The 20410-nt window shown below is 46.2% G+C and overlaps 1 protein-coding gene across 1 annotated transcript in view; it reads right to left on the minus strand.

The window, feature by feature from the left end:
• Nucleotides 1-531: 531 nt before the first annotated feature.
• SFRP1 (secreted frizzled related protein 1) overlaps nucleotides 532-20410 on the minus strand; it is a 47816-nt gene continuing 27937 nt past the window's right edge. The window contains exon 3 of the mRNA XM_003269619.4: nucleotides 532-4048. Within this exon, the coding sequence (XP_003269667.1) occupies nucleotides 3726-4048 (323 nt within the window). The 3' untranslated portion in view covers nucleotides 532-3725. The remainder of the gene's footprint in view (nucleotides 4049-20410) is intronic.

The raw sequence follows: 20410 nt of genomic DNA on the forward strand, positions 1-20410 counted from the left end.
GGCGAGTGACCTGGGAGTCCCAGACTAGTGGGGAAATCCCAGCTATATCCCCATCTTACGTTAAAAGGGTGGATATGTTCCTCTCCAAGGCCTCCTATGTGTCTAAGACTCCAGATACGAACAAGTTTCCCAATTCTAGTTGGTAATTCTAACATTGAGTTGAGCCAGAGGGGAAAGAGAATGTTTCCACAAGAAACATGGAAAAGAAATTCAGGCAGGGCCGAAAGCTACATTCTTGTAGAGCAAGCATTTAACCTTCTCTCTGATCTGAAACACACACAGCCAGGAGAAACACTTCTGGAAGTTATTTCTAGGAGCAGATGGTAAATGGGAGGGTGGGGGCCGCAGGTAGCCTGTGGTACCTCCCAAGTTCTCCTTCAGCCCACCCACACCCAGTTACCATTTGCAAGCTGTTGAACTGGGACCAGAAAGCATCACTGAAGAAACTCAAGAGGAGAAAGATACATGTGCTTCACTGGAGAGGGTGAGAAGTGTGTGACTGAGTGGGAAAAAAAGTCACAGCTCACAGTATCATTGATTAATTGAGTGATTTTAGTCAAGTGAATATTGATACATGGCTGAAAAAGCATGAAAATAAAATGAACACGTACGGGAATTACTATTAACATAAGCGATAACATCAAAACATCTGGTAAAATGCAGTTTAAAAAACAACACAAATGAAATGGAATGTAAAACATTTTCACAGTATTCAAAGCTTTTGTAAGAGACTTGGGATCTAAAAGAGGAGTACTACAGGAAGAAACTAGAGGAAATGGGAATTTCATCCATGTCCTGTGTATCTGCTGGCGACAGGTCAGAACGGCCAGTTATTCCCTGCAGGCTGCCTAGGTGCTCTCCTGAAACAGATCACCTGAGCCTCCTGCATCTGTGAAGTTATGACACAGCAACCGGTTACTCGGAGTCTGATAAGAAAAACAGATTTCAGGTTTGGGAAATGGGATTGCTGTAATTTACACATCCAAATGCAAACCGGAGCTCTAATTGTATTCTACCCTGGGGAGAACTTGGTGCTAACCCACAGGTACCAAGAGCCAAGTGTTACACAGGATATTTTAAAAATAAAATGTTTTTGGAATCCTCACCTCCCATGCTATCTTCTAAGATAACTACAAATATTCTTCAAAGATTTAACTGAGTTCTGCCAAGGACCTCCCAGGACTCTATCCAGAATGATTACTGTAAAGCTTTACAAATCCCACCTTGGCCCTAGTGATAATTAGCAAATCACATGCAGACCTCCTCTCTCGGAGACCAATGACCAGGCCAATCAGTCTGCACATTGGTTTTGTTAGATACTTTGTGGAGAAAAACAAAGGTTCATGATAGTGCAGCTCTGTGCCTACCGAGAGCCTCCCTTTTGCTTCTGAAATTGCTGATGTGATAGAGACAAAGCTGCTATGGGTCTAAAACCTTCAATAAAGTAACTAATGACACTCAAGGTCCTGGGACTCTGAGACGGACAGTGGTAAAACCCACAGCTGCGATTCACATTTCCAATTCATTTTGAGCTCTTTCTGAAGCTGTTGCTTCCTACCTGAGAATTCCCAGAGAGCTGCACAGCACAGTCACCTGCTCTTCCGTATTCTGTGGTAACTACTAATGTTCCAGGTAAACCCCTCCACTAAGGACTCTGCCGCAGAGAGAGGGCCCGGTTGCATGAGGCACTTTGTCAAAGTGAGCAGATACGTATGAGCACTGAACTCTTGAGTGAATCAACCAGAACTAAGACCCAGATCCATGCACTCAGGAACTTGCTCTGAATTTCAGTTTGACAACAGAAAAGTAGAATGTTTCTAATTAGCTAATATATATACACATTTTTTAATCATCCAAAATTACAGGCAAATCACAAGGTCCCCAGCACTTTACGATGAAAGGTCAGAGAGAACCCCACAAAAAAGGTGTTAAAAGGACAGGATCACTAACTGTGAGAGATTAATTATATCAGGATAACTCTCAGGTAGGTAACTAGGCGGGCATGCTGATTTTCATATTGGAGTCTTCAAGAGTTAACAGAATCTACCATCCTTTCCTCCGGGTCAGGCTAGGGCCGCAGGGGGCCACTTTACAGCCTCACTGCAGCAGCCTCACTGGGTATAAGCATTGGCCCAGAGGGGCAATCATAAAGGTCCTCAAAGTGTTGCAGAGAATTAAGAATCTGGCTTTGGGGGAAGAAATTAATATGCATTTTTTAGAACTACTTCCTGTACATTGGACAAGAAGGGTAAAGTTGTCTAAGTGAACTGGCTTATATACATCGCTGATTAAAATAAGGGCTTTGGGAAGTATCTCAGGGCACTTGGGAAAAACTGCAGAGATGTTTTGCTTTTGAAACTCTCTCACTGGATGGGGACAACATCCCACCCATGCCAACTTTCCATCTGCAGAAATGAAACAAATATATGTAAAAAGTGCAGGGGGACAGACAGGCAGGCTGTTCTGAATTTCTTTGATCTGTAGGCAATCAAGTTCAAAGGAATTGTTTCTTTACAGGAAAGAAAAAAATGGAAGGCTCTGTGAGTTTTGCTAGGGGGTGTTCGGTTCTAGGGCAACCAAGGACTCTTCAGGAAGGAAAGCCACACAGCTATGCTACCGGGGAAATCCGCCTCCCTTGGCAAATGCCTGGGGAGAGCTGCTCCTCTGGGAAGCAGCCTCGGACGGATCAGGAGATCTTGTTGTAGCACACCTTTCAAATGCTCAGTGTAGACTGAAAACCTTGAAAAATAAGTGGGTGTTTGTCATTGTTCTTTTAAAAACGTGAAAAGGAAAAAACATGAGATTAGAATCCTAAGCTCTTCACCCAATTTCACAATTCACCCTGACTAGCAATTTGCTGGACTCTTCTAAAATTTTTTCATTTGTTTCTTTTTTAACTACGTGTTTTGAAAACTACTGCCTTCTCAGCCCGAAAACCGCCGTCTCTCTGAGGCTCACTGTGGTTTCCTTTTTCTGACACAAAGGCAGGCACAGGCTGCCCCTCCACGTGTCTGGGGGATCAGATCATGCCCCGGGCTCATAGGAACCGAAACTTTGGGGCATCTGAGACTGGCTGATTGAGATCCAAAGACAATCACATGGAAAGACAGTGGGGCAGAAAAGGCAATGCCTCTCCCCTGGTCCCTTTGCTGTCACTATTACATAATGGACTTGCACTTTTCCTCCCTGCACTTATCACTTTCTGGGCTTGACCTTAATTGAAAGTTTGGTATGGGTCTGTTTCCATTTAAAGCAGACAGAAAGAAACTACTCTGGACCTGAAAGCAACGTGACTTGCCAATTATTAGAATTTTCTAGTTGAATGGCATAGATCAGCCAGTAGATCCACACCAAGTTGCAAAATGTAGTTTTTGCTGCTGGCTCTCACTTTCTGCCCAATCCCCCTTTTTGTGTTTTAGTGGCTGTGTTGCTGTTGGAAATGGTTTGTCACCTCCTCCTGTGCAGTGGCTGCTGCTCCACACTGCGGATCTTAAAAACCTTCCTAATCTAAATGGCCCTTGCCTTACCCGGCCGTGGCTACCCTGGGGTTTGGAGCGTGGCTATGGAGGGAAGGGAGCGGGAATGCTGCAAGAACAAGCCGACTGGATTACAATGTCCACTACCGACAGGCGCAGTGCGTGTGTGTGACCCACCGGGTTCCCGGGGCACTGTCCCCCCGCCCCCACCCCACCCGAGGCTCCCTCCCCGCCCTGCCCCCAGGAGAATCACTTAAACACAGACTGAAAGGTGGGGCACTCGTGGTTTTTCATTTTCTTCATGAAGTTTTTGAACTCCTTGTTTTTCTTGTCCCACTTGTGGATGGCCGTCAGCAAGTACTGGCTCTTCACCTTGCGGCCCATGATGAGGAAGTGGTGGCTGAGGTTGTCCAGCTGGTGGCAGGGACAGTCAGCCCCATTCTTCAGGTACAGCACGAGCTTCTTCAGGTCCTTCTTCTTGATGGGCCCCAACTTCAGGGGCTTCTTCTTCTTGGGGACAATCTTCTTGTCGCCATTTTCTTTTTTCACTTCTTTTATTTTCATCCTCAGTGCTAGAGATGGAGAGGACAGAAGAGAAAAGAGGGGAAAAGAAAGCATTTAGAACACAGCTTTCCTTTTTTTGATCCTCCAAGTGATTACATTTTATTATTATTATTTTTTTTTGCTTATACTTTCTTCTTGTAAATATATATGTTTTTAATTTTAGATTCCGGGGCACAGGTGCAGAGTTGGTTTCATGGGTATATTGCATGATGCTGAGGTTTGGGCTTCTAATAATCCCATCGCCCAAGCAGCAATTACAGTGTCGGCCATCCTCCCTCATGTCTTTCAGAATCTCCAGTGTTTACTGTAGAACGAAGCTTTTCATTTAGAACAATGACCCAAGTGTACAGCTGAGGTGGAGAAGAAAATGAAAGGCAAGTAACAAGTCAAGAAACAAGCAGTTTTATCCACAAAAACCAAGATCTGTTAATCCTAGCACTTTGGGAGACCAAAGTGGGTAGATCCTCTGAGGTCAGGAGTTCGAGACCAGCCTGGCCAGCATGGTGAAACCCCATCTCTACTAAAAATACAAAAATTAGCCAGGCATAGTGGCAGGCGCCCATAATCCCAGCTACTAAGGGGGCTGAGGCAGGAGAATTGCTTGAACCCGGGAGGCAGAGGTTGCAGTGAGCCAAGATCACGCCACTGCACTCCAGCCTGAGCGACAGAGCAAGACTCCATCTAAAAAAAAAAAAAAATCAAGGTCTCAGTTACCCATTCTGCCAGCGCCTCCACCCCCTATTCTGTGGTGTCCAGTGGTATCTCTCTGTAATGGCCATCGGTGCCAGGAGATCCTCAAATAAATTTCAAAACTAAATCACATTGCTCTTTTTAAAAATCCAGTGACTCAGAATATCATGCACTGCTTTAAGAGAAAAAAGGGTCCTATAACCCAGTTTAATCCACATGATCTGATGCTATTGATCTCAGCATTCAAAGACAAAAAATCCTGAGTGTTTTTGTTTTTTATTGTTGTCTTTGTGGAGGCAGGGTCTCACTCTATTGCCCAGGCTGGAGCGCAGTGTCTCGATCTCGGCTCACTGCTGCCTCAAACTCCCAGGCTCAAGCAATTCTCCCACCTCAGCCTCCCAAGTAGCTGGGATTACAGGCATGCACCATCATGCCTGGCTGATTTTTTTTTTAAGAAACGGGTCTTACTATGTTGCCCAGAACTCCTGGACTCAAGAAATCCTCCCTCCTCAGCGTCCCAAAGTGTTGGGATTACAGGCATGAGTCACCATGCCTGACCATGAGGGTTTCTTTTTGTTTGGTTTTGTTTTGAAGAGCAAGTTATTGGTTTAATATTTTAACATTGAAAGACCTACAATTCCTTGAAAATTGAGTCCTACAAAATGGCAGGCAGAACTATGTGTGCACACTCAGCAAGGGAAAGTTAAAGATTGTTTCAAATGGTCATGCTTCCTGCATTAAACATCAAAGTCCAACCACAGCATGGGAGAAATCAGTTTCTACTACTGAGTCTCTATGGCGGTAAGATAACAGGTACTGCTAGTATCAGTCAATCGCTAATCAACCACTAATCCCCACTGACAGGCAGCACTAATGTTCTGCCAACTGAGAAGACCTACACGAAATCCAAATCTACTTTGACTTCCTGGCAGATTAGAGCAAGTCCTGGTGAAGTCCTAATTGATAAATCCAGGTGATGAGCTCTCTTCAAATCCAATATGGTACCAGGGCTGCTTCTGTTCTCAACTCCCACGAGAGTGGGAAAACCAGCCCATTCACCAACTCTGCTTTCTCTTTTCTCTGTCCCAATGGACATTGAATTAACAGTCTTAACCTGTGAGCCACATCCTGCCGCAATGGCTCCACGGGGACTGCTGATGAAGATAAATGAGCGTGGACATGCTCTATAAACGAAGCAGACTGAACACACAGTGTCACTGGTACAATCAACTCCCCTTTAAGACTGGTCAGCCCAAGATATTCCCAAAGGAGTTGGAAATCACTTTCGAGGTGCCAGTCACCAGATAATTTGCATATCCTCTGAATTCTTTTTAATAGAAAATTACCAAGCCCCCTCTTTTCAATGATGCAAGGCTTCCACCCACGCACCCTGAGGAAAGTCTCGAACCTGAACTAAATCACAGTGGCTAACAATTATGAAAGCATGTGACCTGCCAGAACATGTGCTAAGTATTTTCCGTGCATTTCCTCAGTTAATTCTAACAACTCCAGGAGGAAGGCATAATTATTTTCCCATCTAATAGATGAGAAAACTGAGGCATAGGGGGTTAAGTTGGCTTGCTTAAAGTCACTAATCCTAAGTTGAAACCCATGTCTAAATGTGCACTTTTAATCTGCATGTTGTCCATGCTGACTCTATGGTTCCAAAATTCTTTAGAATGAACCCCAAACTTGGAGTACTGATTAAACGGACCAAGAAGATCACGGGGAGGAGCTCAGACCCTCTTCCCAGTTTCACCTACATTTCAAAATGACTTCACTTATGAAATGGCAAAAGAGCGCCTCCTGGTTGAAAGAGACTTCTCTGGCAAAGGAGAAACTGCATTTGTGAAAGCTTTATTGTTTAATATTTTAATTTATTTTATTTATTAGAGATGGGAGAAACTAATGCACGCTCCAGCTGACAAGGCGGGCGCCCTCTTTTCTGCAGAGAAGTGAGCCATTATAAGACAGTACCCACCACATGCTGGGCTCTGCAGATGAGAATGGGATATGTCTATCTACGACTCCTTGTTTAATACTCGCAGCAACCATGTTAAGAAGGCATCAATAGTACTTTATTATAATCAAGGAGAAGGACTCAGGTTAAGTAACAACAGCATGAGGCCACAGTTTGTAAGAGACAGAATCAGGATCAGAACCCACACCTAACCCCAAAACCACTCTTTCCTGCCATACATACCACGACCCGGTCAGAAATGATATTGCTTCAATGGAAACTATTTCACTCTTCTGATTGTGTTGCTTTCCATCACAATTCAAATCAAAAATTAATGTTCCTTTGCCATGACCGTGTAAAGGAATGTAGTTTACGTAGGTGGGGGAGCAGCCAGGGAGGAGAAATCAGAGTATGGGAATGTGTTACACATTAGACTTTACTTCTTGTCTTGCCACTTGGCCCCTTTCTTTTTTTGAGGTGGGGAGAGCAGGGAAGAAGGCACATATGGCCAGAAATTACTAACATCTTTCCATCTTTCAAGGGTTTGTTTTAGGGGTGCAGACTACCAACAATGTTGAAAAGATCATGAGCCGTCCCGGGTGGATTTTTCCTCGTGGGTGTGTGTGCAGACCCCACCATGCTGCATCCCGGGGCTGCTGGGGCGAGGGCAGGTGCTGGCCCGAGGGCAGGTGCTGGCCCAAGAGCAGCCCGGAACTGATCACCACCACCCCATCCCGTCATGGTCACAAGGCCTGGGCCTCAGTGATGTTGCCCATGGGCTGAATTTGCAATGCACATGGTGGTGGTGAACAAACAGAAGCCCAGAAGGTAGCAGCTGGGGCAACCGCTGGATACAGTTGCAGGTCCTGGGTTCTTCTCTGAGTCTCAGTACTCTGTCTGTAAAGTGCAGGGCACCATCCGACTGCAGGCCTGGTGGATCGACCGTCTGAGGAGAGAGACCCTGTTGGGTACTTCTGGGAGACAGCAAAGTTTATCTCCAGCACTATCCCCACCCTGTGCTCCTTCCATGCCTCCCTCATTGGGCGCCCTGCTGTGCCTGGAGGATAGGGCTAAGACTAAACTACCAGATTGGGCCCCGGATCTCAGCTCCTTGTAACAGCTAGACCCTGATCTGAAACCAAACAAAAAAATTTTAAAAATTATGTGTTTTTTTTCTTAAGCAACAATTTTAACATCCTCCAAGGGTAGGACATGACTCCCACCTAGGCATAGCTGCCAGCAAGAATTCAGAGACCCAGAAACTTTGAAAACTCAAAATTTGAGGCTGCAACAAGGGCCTGCGTGGGTCTTTCTCGGGAAATCTTAAAATAATCCATTACATTTGAGTAAGCCATTAAGCTTTCATTCTACTTGCAGTCACCCAAACCATTTTTGCTCACAAATTATACTTCCTTGGTAGGCTCCCCCAAGAAGCCTGGCCTTATTTGGGAAGCTGAAATGAGAATGAGGAAGTCATCAAACACCATCCCAAACCCTCACATTCTTCAAAGCCATCTCTTCCTCCTGACTCCCTTCTTCTATGAATGGTGCCTCCAACCCTCCCAAGCCCAAGACATCCTACCCATGACTTTGAACGTAAGGCAACCATTGGCGCAGAGCCAGTCATTTCATAACCAGTCCTGTGGAATGGCTGTAGGAATCCAGGAAGGTTCTGTGGGGAAAGGTGGCATGAGGTTGCATTAGGAATCAATCTTATAACTCCTCTGATTGCAGATGATAGTAGCAATGAAGGGTAAAGTACAGAGAGAAAGAGGGACACACCAGGGAGCACCTTCATCAGGTGAAAGGAAGAAGAGTTACTGTAAATGCCATGGGAGGCCCCGCTGGGAAACCAGGCAGCCCAGTGTCAATGAAGACCACAGGGTCCATTTAAATGGAGGAAACACCCCTCAACCCTAAGTGCCGAAGAGCTTAAGAATGAATCTGAAACTAGAGCACTTAACTGGGTGATTAGGGGGCCACGCCAACGCATAGGAGGCCAGGATCCGGAGTGGTGAGGGCAAATTCCAGGGAGCAAAAATCCAATGGGAAGGGAAAAGAAGAGAGAAGCCATACCACCAAGCTTCTGGACTGAGTGTGAAGGAGCACTCCCAGGCACGCTAGCCACATGGATTAGACCGAGCACGTGCAATCATTCCCACTCTTCTTGAAGTCAGTTTAAAATTATAGTCAAAAAAACAAGTTATAAACACATGCAAGAAAGTGGTAAAGGAAAAAAGAACGTATCAACATTTTGTATGATAGAAAGCAAATAGATGGTAGAATCTGGCTTAAAAGGGAGAAGAAAAGCCAAAATGCAGATAGGGATGCCAGTAAAGTGCAGAGAAAAGAAGAAAAAGAGGGACAGACAGGGATGTCAGTAAGAAACAAGCCCATCTGCACAGCAGGTCCCACAAATGCTCCTGATTGGGGCCCCCGGACACTCCTGAACTCCATCACAGAGGCTGTCAATGTTGGGATTGGCAGCAAGTTTACATATGGACTCTCAAACCTACTCCCCTGGGCCATGAGTCCAGGTGGCTGCCCTCACCAACTCCAGCAGTAGCCATGGGCTTCATTCCATACAGAAGGCCTGTAGTCCCAGCTACTCGGGAGGCTGGAGGCAGGAGAATCGCTTGAACCCAGGAGGTGGAGGTTGCAGTGAGCCGAGATCGCACACTGCACTCCAGCCTGGGCGACAGAGCAAGACTCCATCTCAAAAAAAAAAGAAAAAGAAAAAGAAAAAGAAAAGAAAAGGGGAAAAAAAGGCATGAACCTGCAGAGAGCCTGCTGCTGGGGTATACTAGACACAGAGGAGGACCGGACAGGGTGCTGCTGCATGAATACCAAAGGGTTACATGAAAGTTTGCAAAGTGAAGAATGAGACACTCGGGTCTTAGAACACTACATTTATATGCCTGTGTCAGAGGATTGAGTGGTTTTTCTCTAAAGTAACTATTAGGCTATTGCAAAAGTAGTCGTGGTCTTTGCCATTACTTTCAATTGCAAAAACCGTAGTTACTTCTGCATCAACCTAAGAGTAGTTCAAAAGAAAAGACCTAAGGGCCCTCTGCAAAATTCTCATGTGAGGCCCAACGAATCACAGGCCCTGCATGTACACAAAGAGCTTCCAACTTCATGTCTCGCTGTTAAATTCAAATGGACAGTCAAGGACTGGCAAGTATTTAAGGAAAGCCTCCAAATGTGAATAGCAGAGACCGTAACATACAAAACAGAAAAGGAAGAAAAGGAATTCAGAGATAACAGAGACAATGCAGGGAGTATTAAAAAAAAAAAAAACTTTTCGCTTTTTGCCTTGTTGCACTCCCAAAAGCAAGATGGGTCACCAGCAGCTCTCCTGGAGCCACCCAAAAAAATTCGGCCAGGGTTTTCGCTCTTGTCATTATGGCCTCAACATGTGCTGCCAGTGTTTCCATCAGTATGCAGAGGAGGTAGCCTTCATTAGGTTAGACTAAGTGAGCTTCCTTGAATGGATTATCCAAGGCATCCACCAAGTGAAAGAAACCATGCTAGCTCTCTGTACATAAAATAAAATTTAAAAAAAAAACTTTAAAAAATGATAATATGGCCAGGAGTGGTGGCCCACACCTGTAATCTCAGCCCTTTGGGAAGCTGAGGTAAGCAGATCACTTGAACCCAAGAGTTAGAGACCAGCCTGGGCAATATAGTGAGACCCCATCTCTACCAAAAAAAATAATTAGCCAGGCATGGTGCATGCCTGTAGTCCCAGCTACTCAGGAAGCCGAGGTGAAAAGATCAGCTGAGTCTGGGGAGATTGAGGCTGCAGTGAGCTATGATTGCACCCCTGCACTCCAGCCTGGGTGACAGAGTGAGACCCTGCCTCAAAAAAATTGTTTTAAATGATAATAAATTAGGTAAGACTTTTGTATTCCTAAAACAAGAACAGAAAGCTATTAAAAGGAATGTTCAGAGACTAGGAAAGATTACTTGGAAATTTAAAATATAAGAGAAGAAATATAAAATGCAAGGCAAGTAAAAAGATGTAAAAGAAAGGAAATAAATATGCAGTACACTACACGGCTCAGCTGCAAATAATATTTACATAATTCTAATAAATTAAACATTCAATATTAACCAAAAGTGTGATATAATTATATTGGAAAGGTAGTGTAAAAGAGATAAATCTTTAACTTCAATAACAGAAAATCAATAAATAATGGTTTTAAGATAAGGTTGAAGAGACCAGGCACGGTGACTCACGCCTGTAATCCCAGCACTTTGGGAGGCCAAGGCAGGTGGATCACTTGGGGCCAAGAGTTCAAGACCAGACCAACCTGGCCAACATGGCGAAACCCTGTCTCTACTGAAAATACAAAAATTAGCCTGTGTGGTGGCATGTGCCTATAATTCCTGCTAATTGGCAGGCTGAGGTAGGAGAATTGCTTGAACTCAGGAGGCAGAGGTTGCAATGAGCTGAGATTACATCACTGCACTCCAGCCTAGGTGACAGAGCCAGACTGTCTCAAAAAATTTTTCAAGAATATTTTTAAAAATTGTTTTAAAAGATAAGGTTGAAGAAATTTCCTGAAAAGATGAACAAAATGACAAACAGATGGGAAATAGAGGAAAGAAAAAGAGAATCAATCCAAGAGTTTCAACATCTGAGAAAAGGGTATTATAGCAAGAGAGAACCAAGAAAACAAATGGGAGAAAATACCAAAGAAATAATACAAGAAAACTTTCCAAAAATGAAGAACATGAGTCCTTAGGTTAAACAACACCCAGCTCAAAGAATCATGACATTTAGAAATACGAAAGACAAAAATAACTTTTAAAATCTTCAAGAGAAAAAGAGTAGACATCTAATACAAAGGATCAGTATCCCAGTTGCACTGGATTTATCAATACAGACACTAGAAACTGGAGGATAATGAATCAATGCCTTTAAAATTGCCAAATTTGATACGGAGGCAAGCTATCAAACAGCATGCAAGAGTAGAATAAAAACATCTTCAGGCATTAAAAGGTTTTAAAACATCATCTCCCATGTATCTTTTCTTAGGAAACTACTCAATGATGTGCTCTACAAAAATGCAGAATTTTTTTAATTTATAAAATGTATTATTAGCCAGGCACAGTGGCTCACACCTGTGATCCCAGCACTTTGAGAGGCCAAGGTAGGCAGATTGCCTGCACTCAGGAGTTCGAGACCAGCCTAGGCAACATGGCAAAACTCTGTCTCTACTAAAAATACAAACACTTAGCCAGGCATGGTGGTGCGCACCTGTGGGCCGATCTACTTGGTAGGCTGAGGCAGGAGAATTTCTTGAACTCGGGAGGCAGAGGCTGCAGTGAGCTGAGATCATGCCACTGCACTCCAGCCTGGGCCTCTGTCTCAAAAAAATAAAAAAAGAGGCATTATTAATGTTATTTTTGATTGAAAAGTAATAATTGCATACATTTATGGGTTACAATGTGATGTTTTGTATATGAGAAGGAATGATTAAATCAAGCTAATTAGCATGTCCATCATCTCACTTACCTATTTAAAAAAATGCAGAATTAAACAAGACACAGGATTCAGGAAACCAAAGGTCTAACCTAAGAAAGGAAAAGGAAGGCTCAGGATGGTTTTTCCAGAACAACTGTGTGGCAGGCTGTGATGGTTAATTTTAGGTGCCAGCTTGGATTGAGGGATGCCGAGAAGGCTGGAAACGTGTGTGTCCCAGAGGGTGTTTCAGAGGAGACTGACATGTGAGTCAGTGGGCGGGAGAGGAAGATTCAGACCTCAATGTGGGCCGGCACCACCCAATCAGCTGCGAGGGCAGTCAGAATAAAGAAAGGAGAAGAAGGCAGGTATTCAGCTTGTGGAGTTTCTGCTCTCCCTCCCTTCCCAATAATGGCTGTTTCTCTCCTCCTGCCCTTGCACATCAGACTCCATGTTTTTCGGCTCTGGGACTTTGGGGCTTGCACCAGTGGCCTCCTGGGGGCTCTCAGGCCTTCAGCCTCAGACTGGGGGCTGCATTGTTCCAAGGCTTCTCTGGTTCTCCAGCTTGCAGACAGCCTATCGTGAGACTTCTCCGAACCTGTGAACCAATGCCCCTAATTAACTCCCTCTCCCATCTCCTGTTGGTTCTGTTTTTCTGAAGAACCCTATCTAACAAACAAGCCTAAAGCTCCATCAGCCCAGACCAATGGCAAGAAAGAGAACTCAGGCAGATTTCCTGATGCATATCTGCCAGAAAGCTTGGGGCTGAATTTATAATACGAACATAAGTAACTGGGTGAATAAAATGGGGCAGTTACTATCTCCAGGAAAAACAAAATGATGTAAAAGAAAGGAAATAAATATGCAGTACACTACATGGCTCAGCTGCAAATAATATTTACATAATTATAATAAATTAAACACTGAATATTAACCAAAAATGTGATATAACTGTACTGGAAAGACAGTGTAAGAGAGATAAATCTTTAACTTCAATAACAGAAAATCAATAAAGAATATCTAAATATTAAAAATAAGAAATCCAATTATAACCATGTTATTTATTTGCTCCAGTTTTCTGAATATGAAGAAATCACTAAAATACTTGAAAATTATTACTTCTAGGTCATAGGAACTAGAGGTGGGAAGGGAACTGCAGTTTTTGTTAAAAACCTTTCATTCCAATTTAACTTTTTAAACTATATGTTGAATCAAAAATTTAAAATTTAAAAAACTTACAGTCTAATAAAGAATGTCAGTATATATAAAATATAAATGAACCACAAAATGTCAGATCATGAAGGAAATACAGAGATTTTACATTTCCAGACCCTTCACCCTCCATTCAGCTGGAGCAACTCGGCCATATACTTAGGACTTCTTAAGCGTTTTGAGTAAGAATTCTGCTTTCTCAACCAGCTTTTTGCTGTTTCCTTTTTTTTTCTTTTTTGAGGAGGAGGAGGGAGGCAGTCCACTGATTTAGTCAATCCCCATCATTTTTCAGATAACAAAATCAATTGGGTTAGAATGCAAATTGTTTACTTAGAACTGGAAGAGACATTAAATCTGGTTCAACCGATGCTCAAAAGTGAAGTCACTTGTCAGCTCTGCCTGGAACCTGCTCCCTGCTTCTCTGCCCAGAGCTTTATGTTTTATACAGCAGTTCCTCCAGTAGGAGAGCGAGAGGGGATGAATGGGGGCCTAGCCATCTGGGACGACAGGGCAAGCAGTTGGATCCATTTTTTCCAAAAGGTGCTGTTAAAAAAAAAAAAAAATCACCCAGAGGCAGATACCAGACCACACACTCTGATTCCTAAGAGACTTGCTTTTTCCCTAAATTGCTTTCTGTTTCAGAGGGGCCTAAAGTTCCCAAAGAGATAACATGAGAAGTAGGGAGCAAGCTAGTCACAGTGAGATTGGCAAACTCTTTTTTTTTTAGACAGAGTTTTGCTCTTTTGCCCAGGCTGGAGTGCAGTAGCGGAATCTTGGCTCACTGCAACCTCCGCCTCCTGGATTCAAGCAATTCTCCTGCCTCAGCCTCCCAAGTAGTTGGGACTACAGGCACACACCGCCACGCCTGGCTAATTTTTTGTATTTTTAGTAGAGATGGGGTTTCACCATGTTAGCTAGGATGGTCTCGATCTCCTGACCTCGTGATCCGAGACTGGCAAACTCTTTAAGAGACAGGTTCTCACTTTGTCACCCAGGCTGGAGTGCAGTGGCGCCATCACAGCTCACCGCAGTCTTGATCTTCTGGGCTCAAGTGATCCTTCAGTGTCAGCCTCCTGAGGAGCTGTGACGACAAGCATTCAGCATCACACCTGGCTAATTTTTTAATTTTTGTGTAGAAACAGGGTCTCGCCATCTTTCCCAGGTTGGTCTCGAACTCCTGAGCTCAAGTGATCCTCCCACCTCAGCCTCTCAAAGTGCTCTCAAAGATGGGAGCCACCACACCAGTCTGTACACTCTACAAAGTGACTTAGCCCAGCTTGGCTGATGGGGAAAGGCCCACAGACGGGCACCCCAATGCACCAGTCCCATGGGCCTGCTCCACCCCTCCTACCCCACAGAGCCTCCAGGTGGAAAAGTCTGCTCAGATACCAAAGCCTCACTAAGCCATGAAGACAGAGCACTGGTTTCCTGCCTCCCAGCCCCAGATCACACATGTCTTGGGCAACCCCGAGGTCTGAGGCAGAAAGCACACTCCCCAAGTCCAATTGTGCAAATGAGATTCAGTAACAGCACTGGATACGGTGTTTGGCTGCAAGCAACCACAACCTCCTTCCAACACTCAGCAGAGGTCTGGGCACCATGGCGAGCTGGCTTTGCAGCACTAGGGCCCAGATAAGTCCTACTGACAATGGCCTTGCAATGGCAGCTTAACAGACCCCACTGTTCCCAGCAGGAGCCGATGTCTGGCATCATTAATTCGTTTAGCAGAGAAAGGGGCTTGTGCTTTGTCACAATAACTCAGCGTCTCTCCCCTGACCACAAGCCACATGCTGCATACTTAGATGCATTTGCTGACTACAAGACATACGTTACACACAAGAAAAAAAAAAAAATAAAACTTAACTAAAAAAACAAGACCCAAAGCAGATTTCTTTTTCTCTCATCTCCAAAAACAAAACAAAGCAAAAAACAGCAGATGTGGAAAATGCTCCTGAGTTGCTCATTTGAGACAAATTATTTAATTGAAGTTGTCCTGTTTTCTGGACCCCAGACACCTCGGGAAGGTGGCCAGGCAGGAGAGTAGAGATTGCAACTTTGCAGAGCCCTCTCCCCAATACTCACATACGAACGCACACACGCAAGCTCATGTACACATGCACACACACTCGCCAGCATCATCAATGCATACACACTAGCAGCATCAATGTCAGCCATCCAGAATCCTGCTGCTAACTGCTTGATTTCCTAGACTGTGTTAAATCCCCACTGAGTTAAGCTAATGGTGCAAAATGAAAACCCCGCTCCGAGAGCAAAGTGTTGCCTGGTGTGATTTCATCTGGGAAGCCACACGTCTTGGGGAGCAAGGGCTTGGGCCTCAGAGTGGATCAGAGAAGAACTGTGGCCCCTCCCCTTCCCAGTGTGCACCTTAGCCTCTTCCACCCCCAACCCCCCACCCCCGCCACCACCCTGCACTGGAGGGAGAGAAAGAAGAATAGGAGAATCACTTAAATAAAGTCCATCACTATGACTGATTGAATCTTGGCTCTGAGTCCAGGCAAACCTGCCAAGGCAAACAGCTTTTCCTACCATGGGGTCACTGGTTTTTCATTCCTCTCCAATCTACCCCCTGGTGTTTGCCCAAATGGCAAGTTGAAATGTGGGATGGTCTCCTGGGAGGGAAAAGATGGGGAGTGGGCTTCAGAAAAGACACAAACTCCCTCGCTCTGAGAGATGCTAGAGTGAGCATCATCAGAATCACCTGGAGGATTATTAAAAATGCAGACTGCTGGGCTCCACCCCTGGAGCTTCTGAGTCAGCAGCCATGAGATGGGGCCCAGGAATCTGCATTGGTTTTTATTTTTAGAGACCAGGTCTCACTCTGTCGCCTAGGTCAGAGTACAGTGGTGCGATCACAGCTCCCTGCAGCCTTGAACTCCAGGGCTCAAAGGATCTTCCTGAGTAACTGGGACTATGGGCATGAGCCACCACACCACCTAACTAAAAAATTTTTTTTTAGTTTTGTACAGATGGTGTCTCACTATGTTTCCAAGGCTGGTCTCGAACGAACTTCTGGCCTCAAGAGATCCTCCCACTTTGGCCTCTCAAAGTGCCAGAATTACAGGCATGACCACTGTGCCTGGACAGAAATGTGCATTTCTAACAAGTCCCCAAGTGATGTTAATGCTGCTGGCCTAGGGATCACACTTGAGAACCAATGGTTTAAAGAGCCTGAGGGTTGGGACAGGATGGGTTGTTTGATGTGTCACCTTGGTTATTCACAGTGGTACATTTTAAGGACTCTTTCTTGGATGACGTCTAAACATCCTAGAGGCCCAGGGCAGCCCCCCAAACCTACTGGAGCTCATGTGGAAGCCAGCAAAATTGGCACAGGCCTGTCCAAGACACAGCGGAGTAGGGCAAGGTGGTCAGCACTACTTACAGAATTGCTAAGGTCTATTCCAGAGCTGTGGGTGCTTGCAAAGTCAAGAAAACAAAAGCTTGGATAGCAAGAGGCAGCACATTTAAGAGGAAAGGACCCCAAGTGGAGAGTCAGCAGACCCCAGCTGACCAACCCCACCACTCACGTTTTAGTGGATTAGACTCCACCACTAACCTTTAGCATAAACTTGGGTAAAATCATTTTACTTCTCTGGCTCCCAGGGTAGCCATTTGCAAAATGAATGTGTTCATTCATTGAGATGGACCCGTTCATCTCAGTCTCCCTGCCTGCAATGGCAATCTACATCTGCATCTTCCTATTTCCTTTCCCTGTCTTTGAAATCCAGTAGAGAAGCCCAGACCGCACAATGGGAACATCCCACCCCTCAGATGGCAATGCTGCCCAAGCCGCTCCACCCCCAGGGGCCTTGCTTGCATGTGCCCGAGGCCAGCCCTGCAGGGCAGACAGCAGCACAAGAGCACCATCTGGGTCACAAAGTTGTCTAAGCTCAAAGACAGCCCCGGAAAAACACCTGACACACTCCACACACAATAATCAGCAGGTCTTCATGCCATCCCACGTGACAGATGGGGAGCAGAGGCCTAGGGAGCTGCTGGACCCTTCACTGAGAGACCCCTGACGAAGTTAGTCCAATGCCTCTGCAAAATCGCAGCAGGTGTACCTCACTCTTCTCCCTTTATCATGTTCTCGGTTTGTCCCCTCTGAAGGAAGGGGGTGCAGGTCACCTGTGCTTCAGGCCAAGCTACAGACCATCTTCTCCTTGATGCCTCCCCAGCCCAGTCTAGCCTTGGCCTTCCTGGCTCTCCTTGCCTCAGCATTGATGCGGCAGAGCTCTGCATGAGAATGACCCACGAGTGTTCCTACCTCTCCTCCTCCCGTCTGTGAGCTCATGTAGGACATGGCCCACAACTCATCCAATCTCTGTTCAATGACTAGTGCAATGCCCGACATCAGGGGGCTCAGCTAAACACACGTGGGGCGCACAAATGAACAGAGAGATGGAAAGAGCTCAGCCACTGCCTGGATGCTCAAAGACTCACTCGCGAGACTGGAACTCTCTGCACAGACCTCTGCTTCAGCACTAACAACAACAGCAAGAGCCAGTGGTCACCGAGTGCTTGCCCAGGCCGGGGTCTGGTCTACCCACCTATTAGTAGATGCACTCTGGGACACCTCTAACAGCCTAGAAGGCAGATACTCCAATAATGACATCCAGTTTCTAGATGTCTGGGAGCAGAACCTTTCTGGGACAGAAAGGTTCAAGTCCCACAACTAGTCCATGGCAGAGCTGGACTTTGATCTAAGAAGCCTGGCTAACAACATATAAACACTACCAGAAGCAAAACGAACCACATAAGCAGAACAGGAGGCCTCTGTCTTGGGGATCCCCTTTCTACTGGGGATAGCTGCTTTTCAGGCCTAGGGGCAGAGAAGGGTCTCACTGGCCCCTTTTCCCTCCAAGAGCTTTCTAGGTGTAAAGGGATTTAGAGAGGGAAGCATCCCTCTGATCTATCATAGACAGCTCCAAAGTACACAGCTAAGAAAGCACAAAAAAAACCTATGTCCAAAATCCTTCATCCTTACCATCACACGATTCTCTCCAAAGCAAAAATAGAGGCCTCGTCTCTCTGGACCTGATAGTGTCACAAGCACAGTTCAAGGTTCTTGCTTATTCCCATTTCTGACCCTACCTATTTATCCAACTTTCTACACCTGAATAGTCTCTTTCTTTTTTTCAGCTTTCTAGGCTTTATGTCAACAGCAGGAAGGCTTGAAGACAGAGGCGCCCTGGTGGCCTGCTCTGACTCCGGCCCTTGGCGGGCACGAGGTCCAGTCTGAGACTGGGCCCAAGCCGCACACCTTCCCCGGCATAAGATGGGCAGCACCGGGCTTCCCTCCCAAGTCCGGGGGGGTGCAGGGGGAGGGCTGACGGAGCTCATACAGTTTTCCTTTGTGGGGTGCAGGGTCGGGGGGTGGTGCGGCAAAGCCCTGCCAGAGGCACACAATCATCCAGTGAGATGACAATGTACACCAAACAGGATGCAGAGGAACGCTGGCCTCTCAAAGCTGAAAAGTGTCTTGACCTGAGACAGGTCTGGCAGAAGCCAAGAATCTAGAAAGCTAAGAGGAATCAGCACCCAGTCCTATGTCAAAGCTGGCCTTACCTCTATTTTCTAGAATTCGCACTCCCTGCCCTACTCCGCTGGCATTCATTCAGGGCAGCCAGGTGGCATCGGCCTCAAGCTGAATGCCCTGACTCCGGCTTCCAGGTCCTCGGACCCTCCCTGGGTCTTTCCTTTCTCTCAACCCATCTGGAGCCTACACACAAGTCACGGGGCAGAGGTTCTAAGAGCTGAAGGGAGCAAACGGCAATAAAAACCCATATGACCCCGACTCTGCACGCCCTTTCTGCTTCTTCAGGAAGCCATTTCTTGAGAAGAAACAAACAAAAAGCTTCCCTGTGGCTGCAGGAGCTGCTGACCCATGGGGCCAAATTAGCACCCGCAGAGGGACAAACAGCCCCAGCCCTAGAGGAGACCACAGAAGGCTGCTGGATGGGCAAAGACTCGGGGCACACAGAGACAGAGCTTTGCAGGAACGGGTGCTCGGCCCACATTCTGGAGCGCCTTCCCCAACTCCCAGAAGCGCTCCTAGCATGCAGAAGGCAAGTGCTTTCTAAGTATCTCTACCAAGTGGCTCCACAACAGACAGATTCTTTCAATGTTCCAAGTACTCTCCAGGGACCGTGCTTCTCTTCCTACTGAAGATAGTCAACATTCGGATTTGGGGGCCAAGGCTGAGTCCTGTGGGACAGGCCTGTGAGCTCCCAGCAGGCATGACCACCTCTAATGTATGCAGCTCCCTCTCCTCTATTTCCTTTTCCTGGCTCTCCTGCCACCTGCCAAGTGCTCCTACCTCGTTCATGGCCTTCCACCCCGTGCAGGGAGGGAGTGGGAGTCCTCTCTCCTGCACCTCCTCCCCAAGGCCTCCAGTTTGCAGCAGGGGTGCTGATCACAGCCTCACCTCGGCAGCGTTCACCAGCAAGCTTTGCCGTGTTACACAGCTGGACACATCCAAGGGGCCGGGCAGGCCCTTCAAGGACTTGCCAGTGGAGTGGGGGTGCAGTGTCCCTCATTCCCTCAGCGTGGGGGGATTGATGTTGCAGCCACAGACAGGGGAAAATAAAAGACAAATGTCAGCTTGCAACTCACCCACAGCTAGAGGCAAAGTCCCTTCAGAGCATAGAAGGGTTAAGCCCATGGCTGCCATCCAAAGAGTTCACACACATTGAGGATGCGGAGGCAGCTAGTCAGTCCTCAGATGCTATCCAAGCACCCTTGTGGCTCCTATCTCTTGTGGATGGATGTGTATACAGGGGCATAACAAAAACAACAGTCACAGGGTCAATCTGTCATTGACTGAGGGTTCGCTGTGAAGCCATCCGTCATATACTGCACACACCCTGGCTAAGCACGATCAGTAACCTGAGGAGCTGCAATGCTGTGTGCACGGGAAACCCCCACACCCTGCAGGGTGATGAATTTCATACACATGGCCAACTGGGAAAGGCACAGTCTCAAGATCTAGGGTCCCCTCCCAACCTTGCTGACCACTCT

Source organism: Nomascus leucogenys, chromosome 8 (assembly GCF_006542625.1).
Source record: "Nomascus leucogenys isolate Asia chromosome 8, Asia_NLE_v1, whole genome shotgun sequence".
In the NCBI taxonomy this organism is placed as follows: Eukaryota; Metazoa; Chordata; class Mammalia; order Primates; family Hylobatidae; genus Nomascus; species Nomascus leucogenys.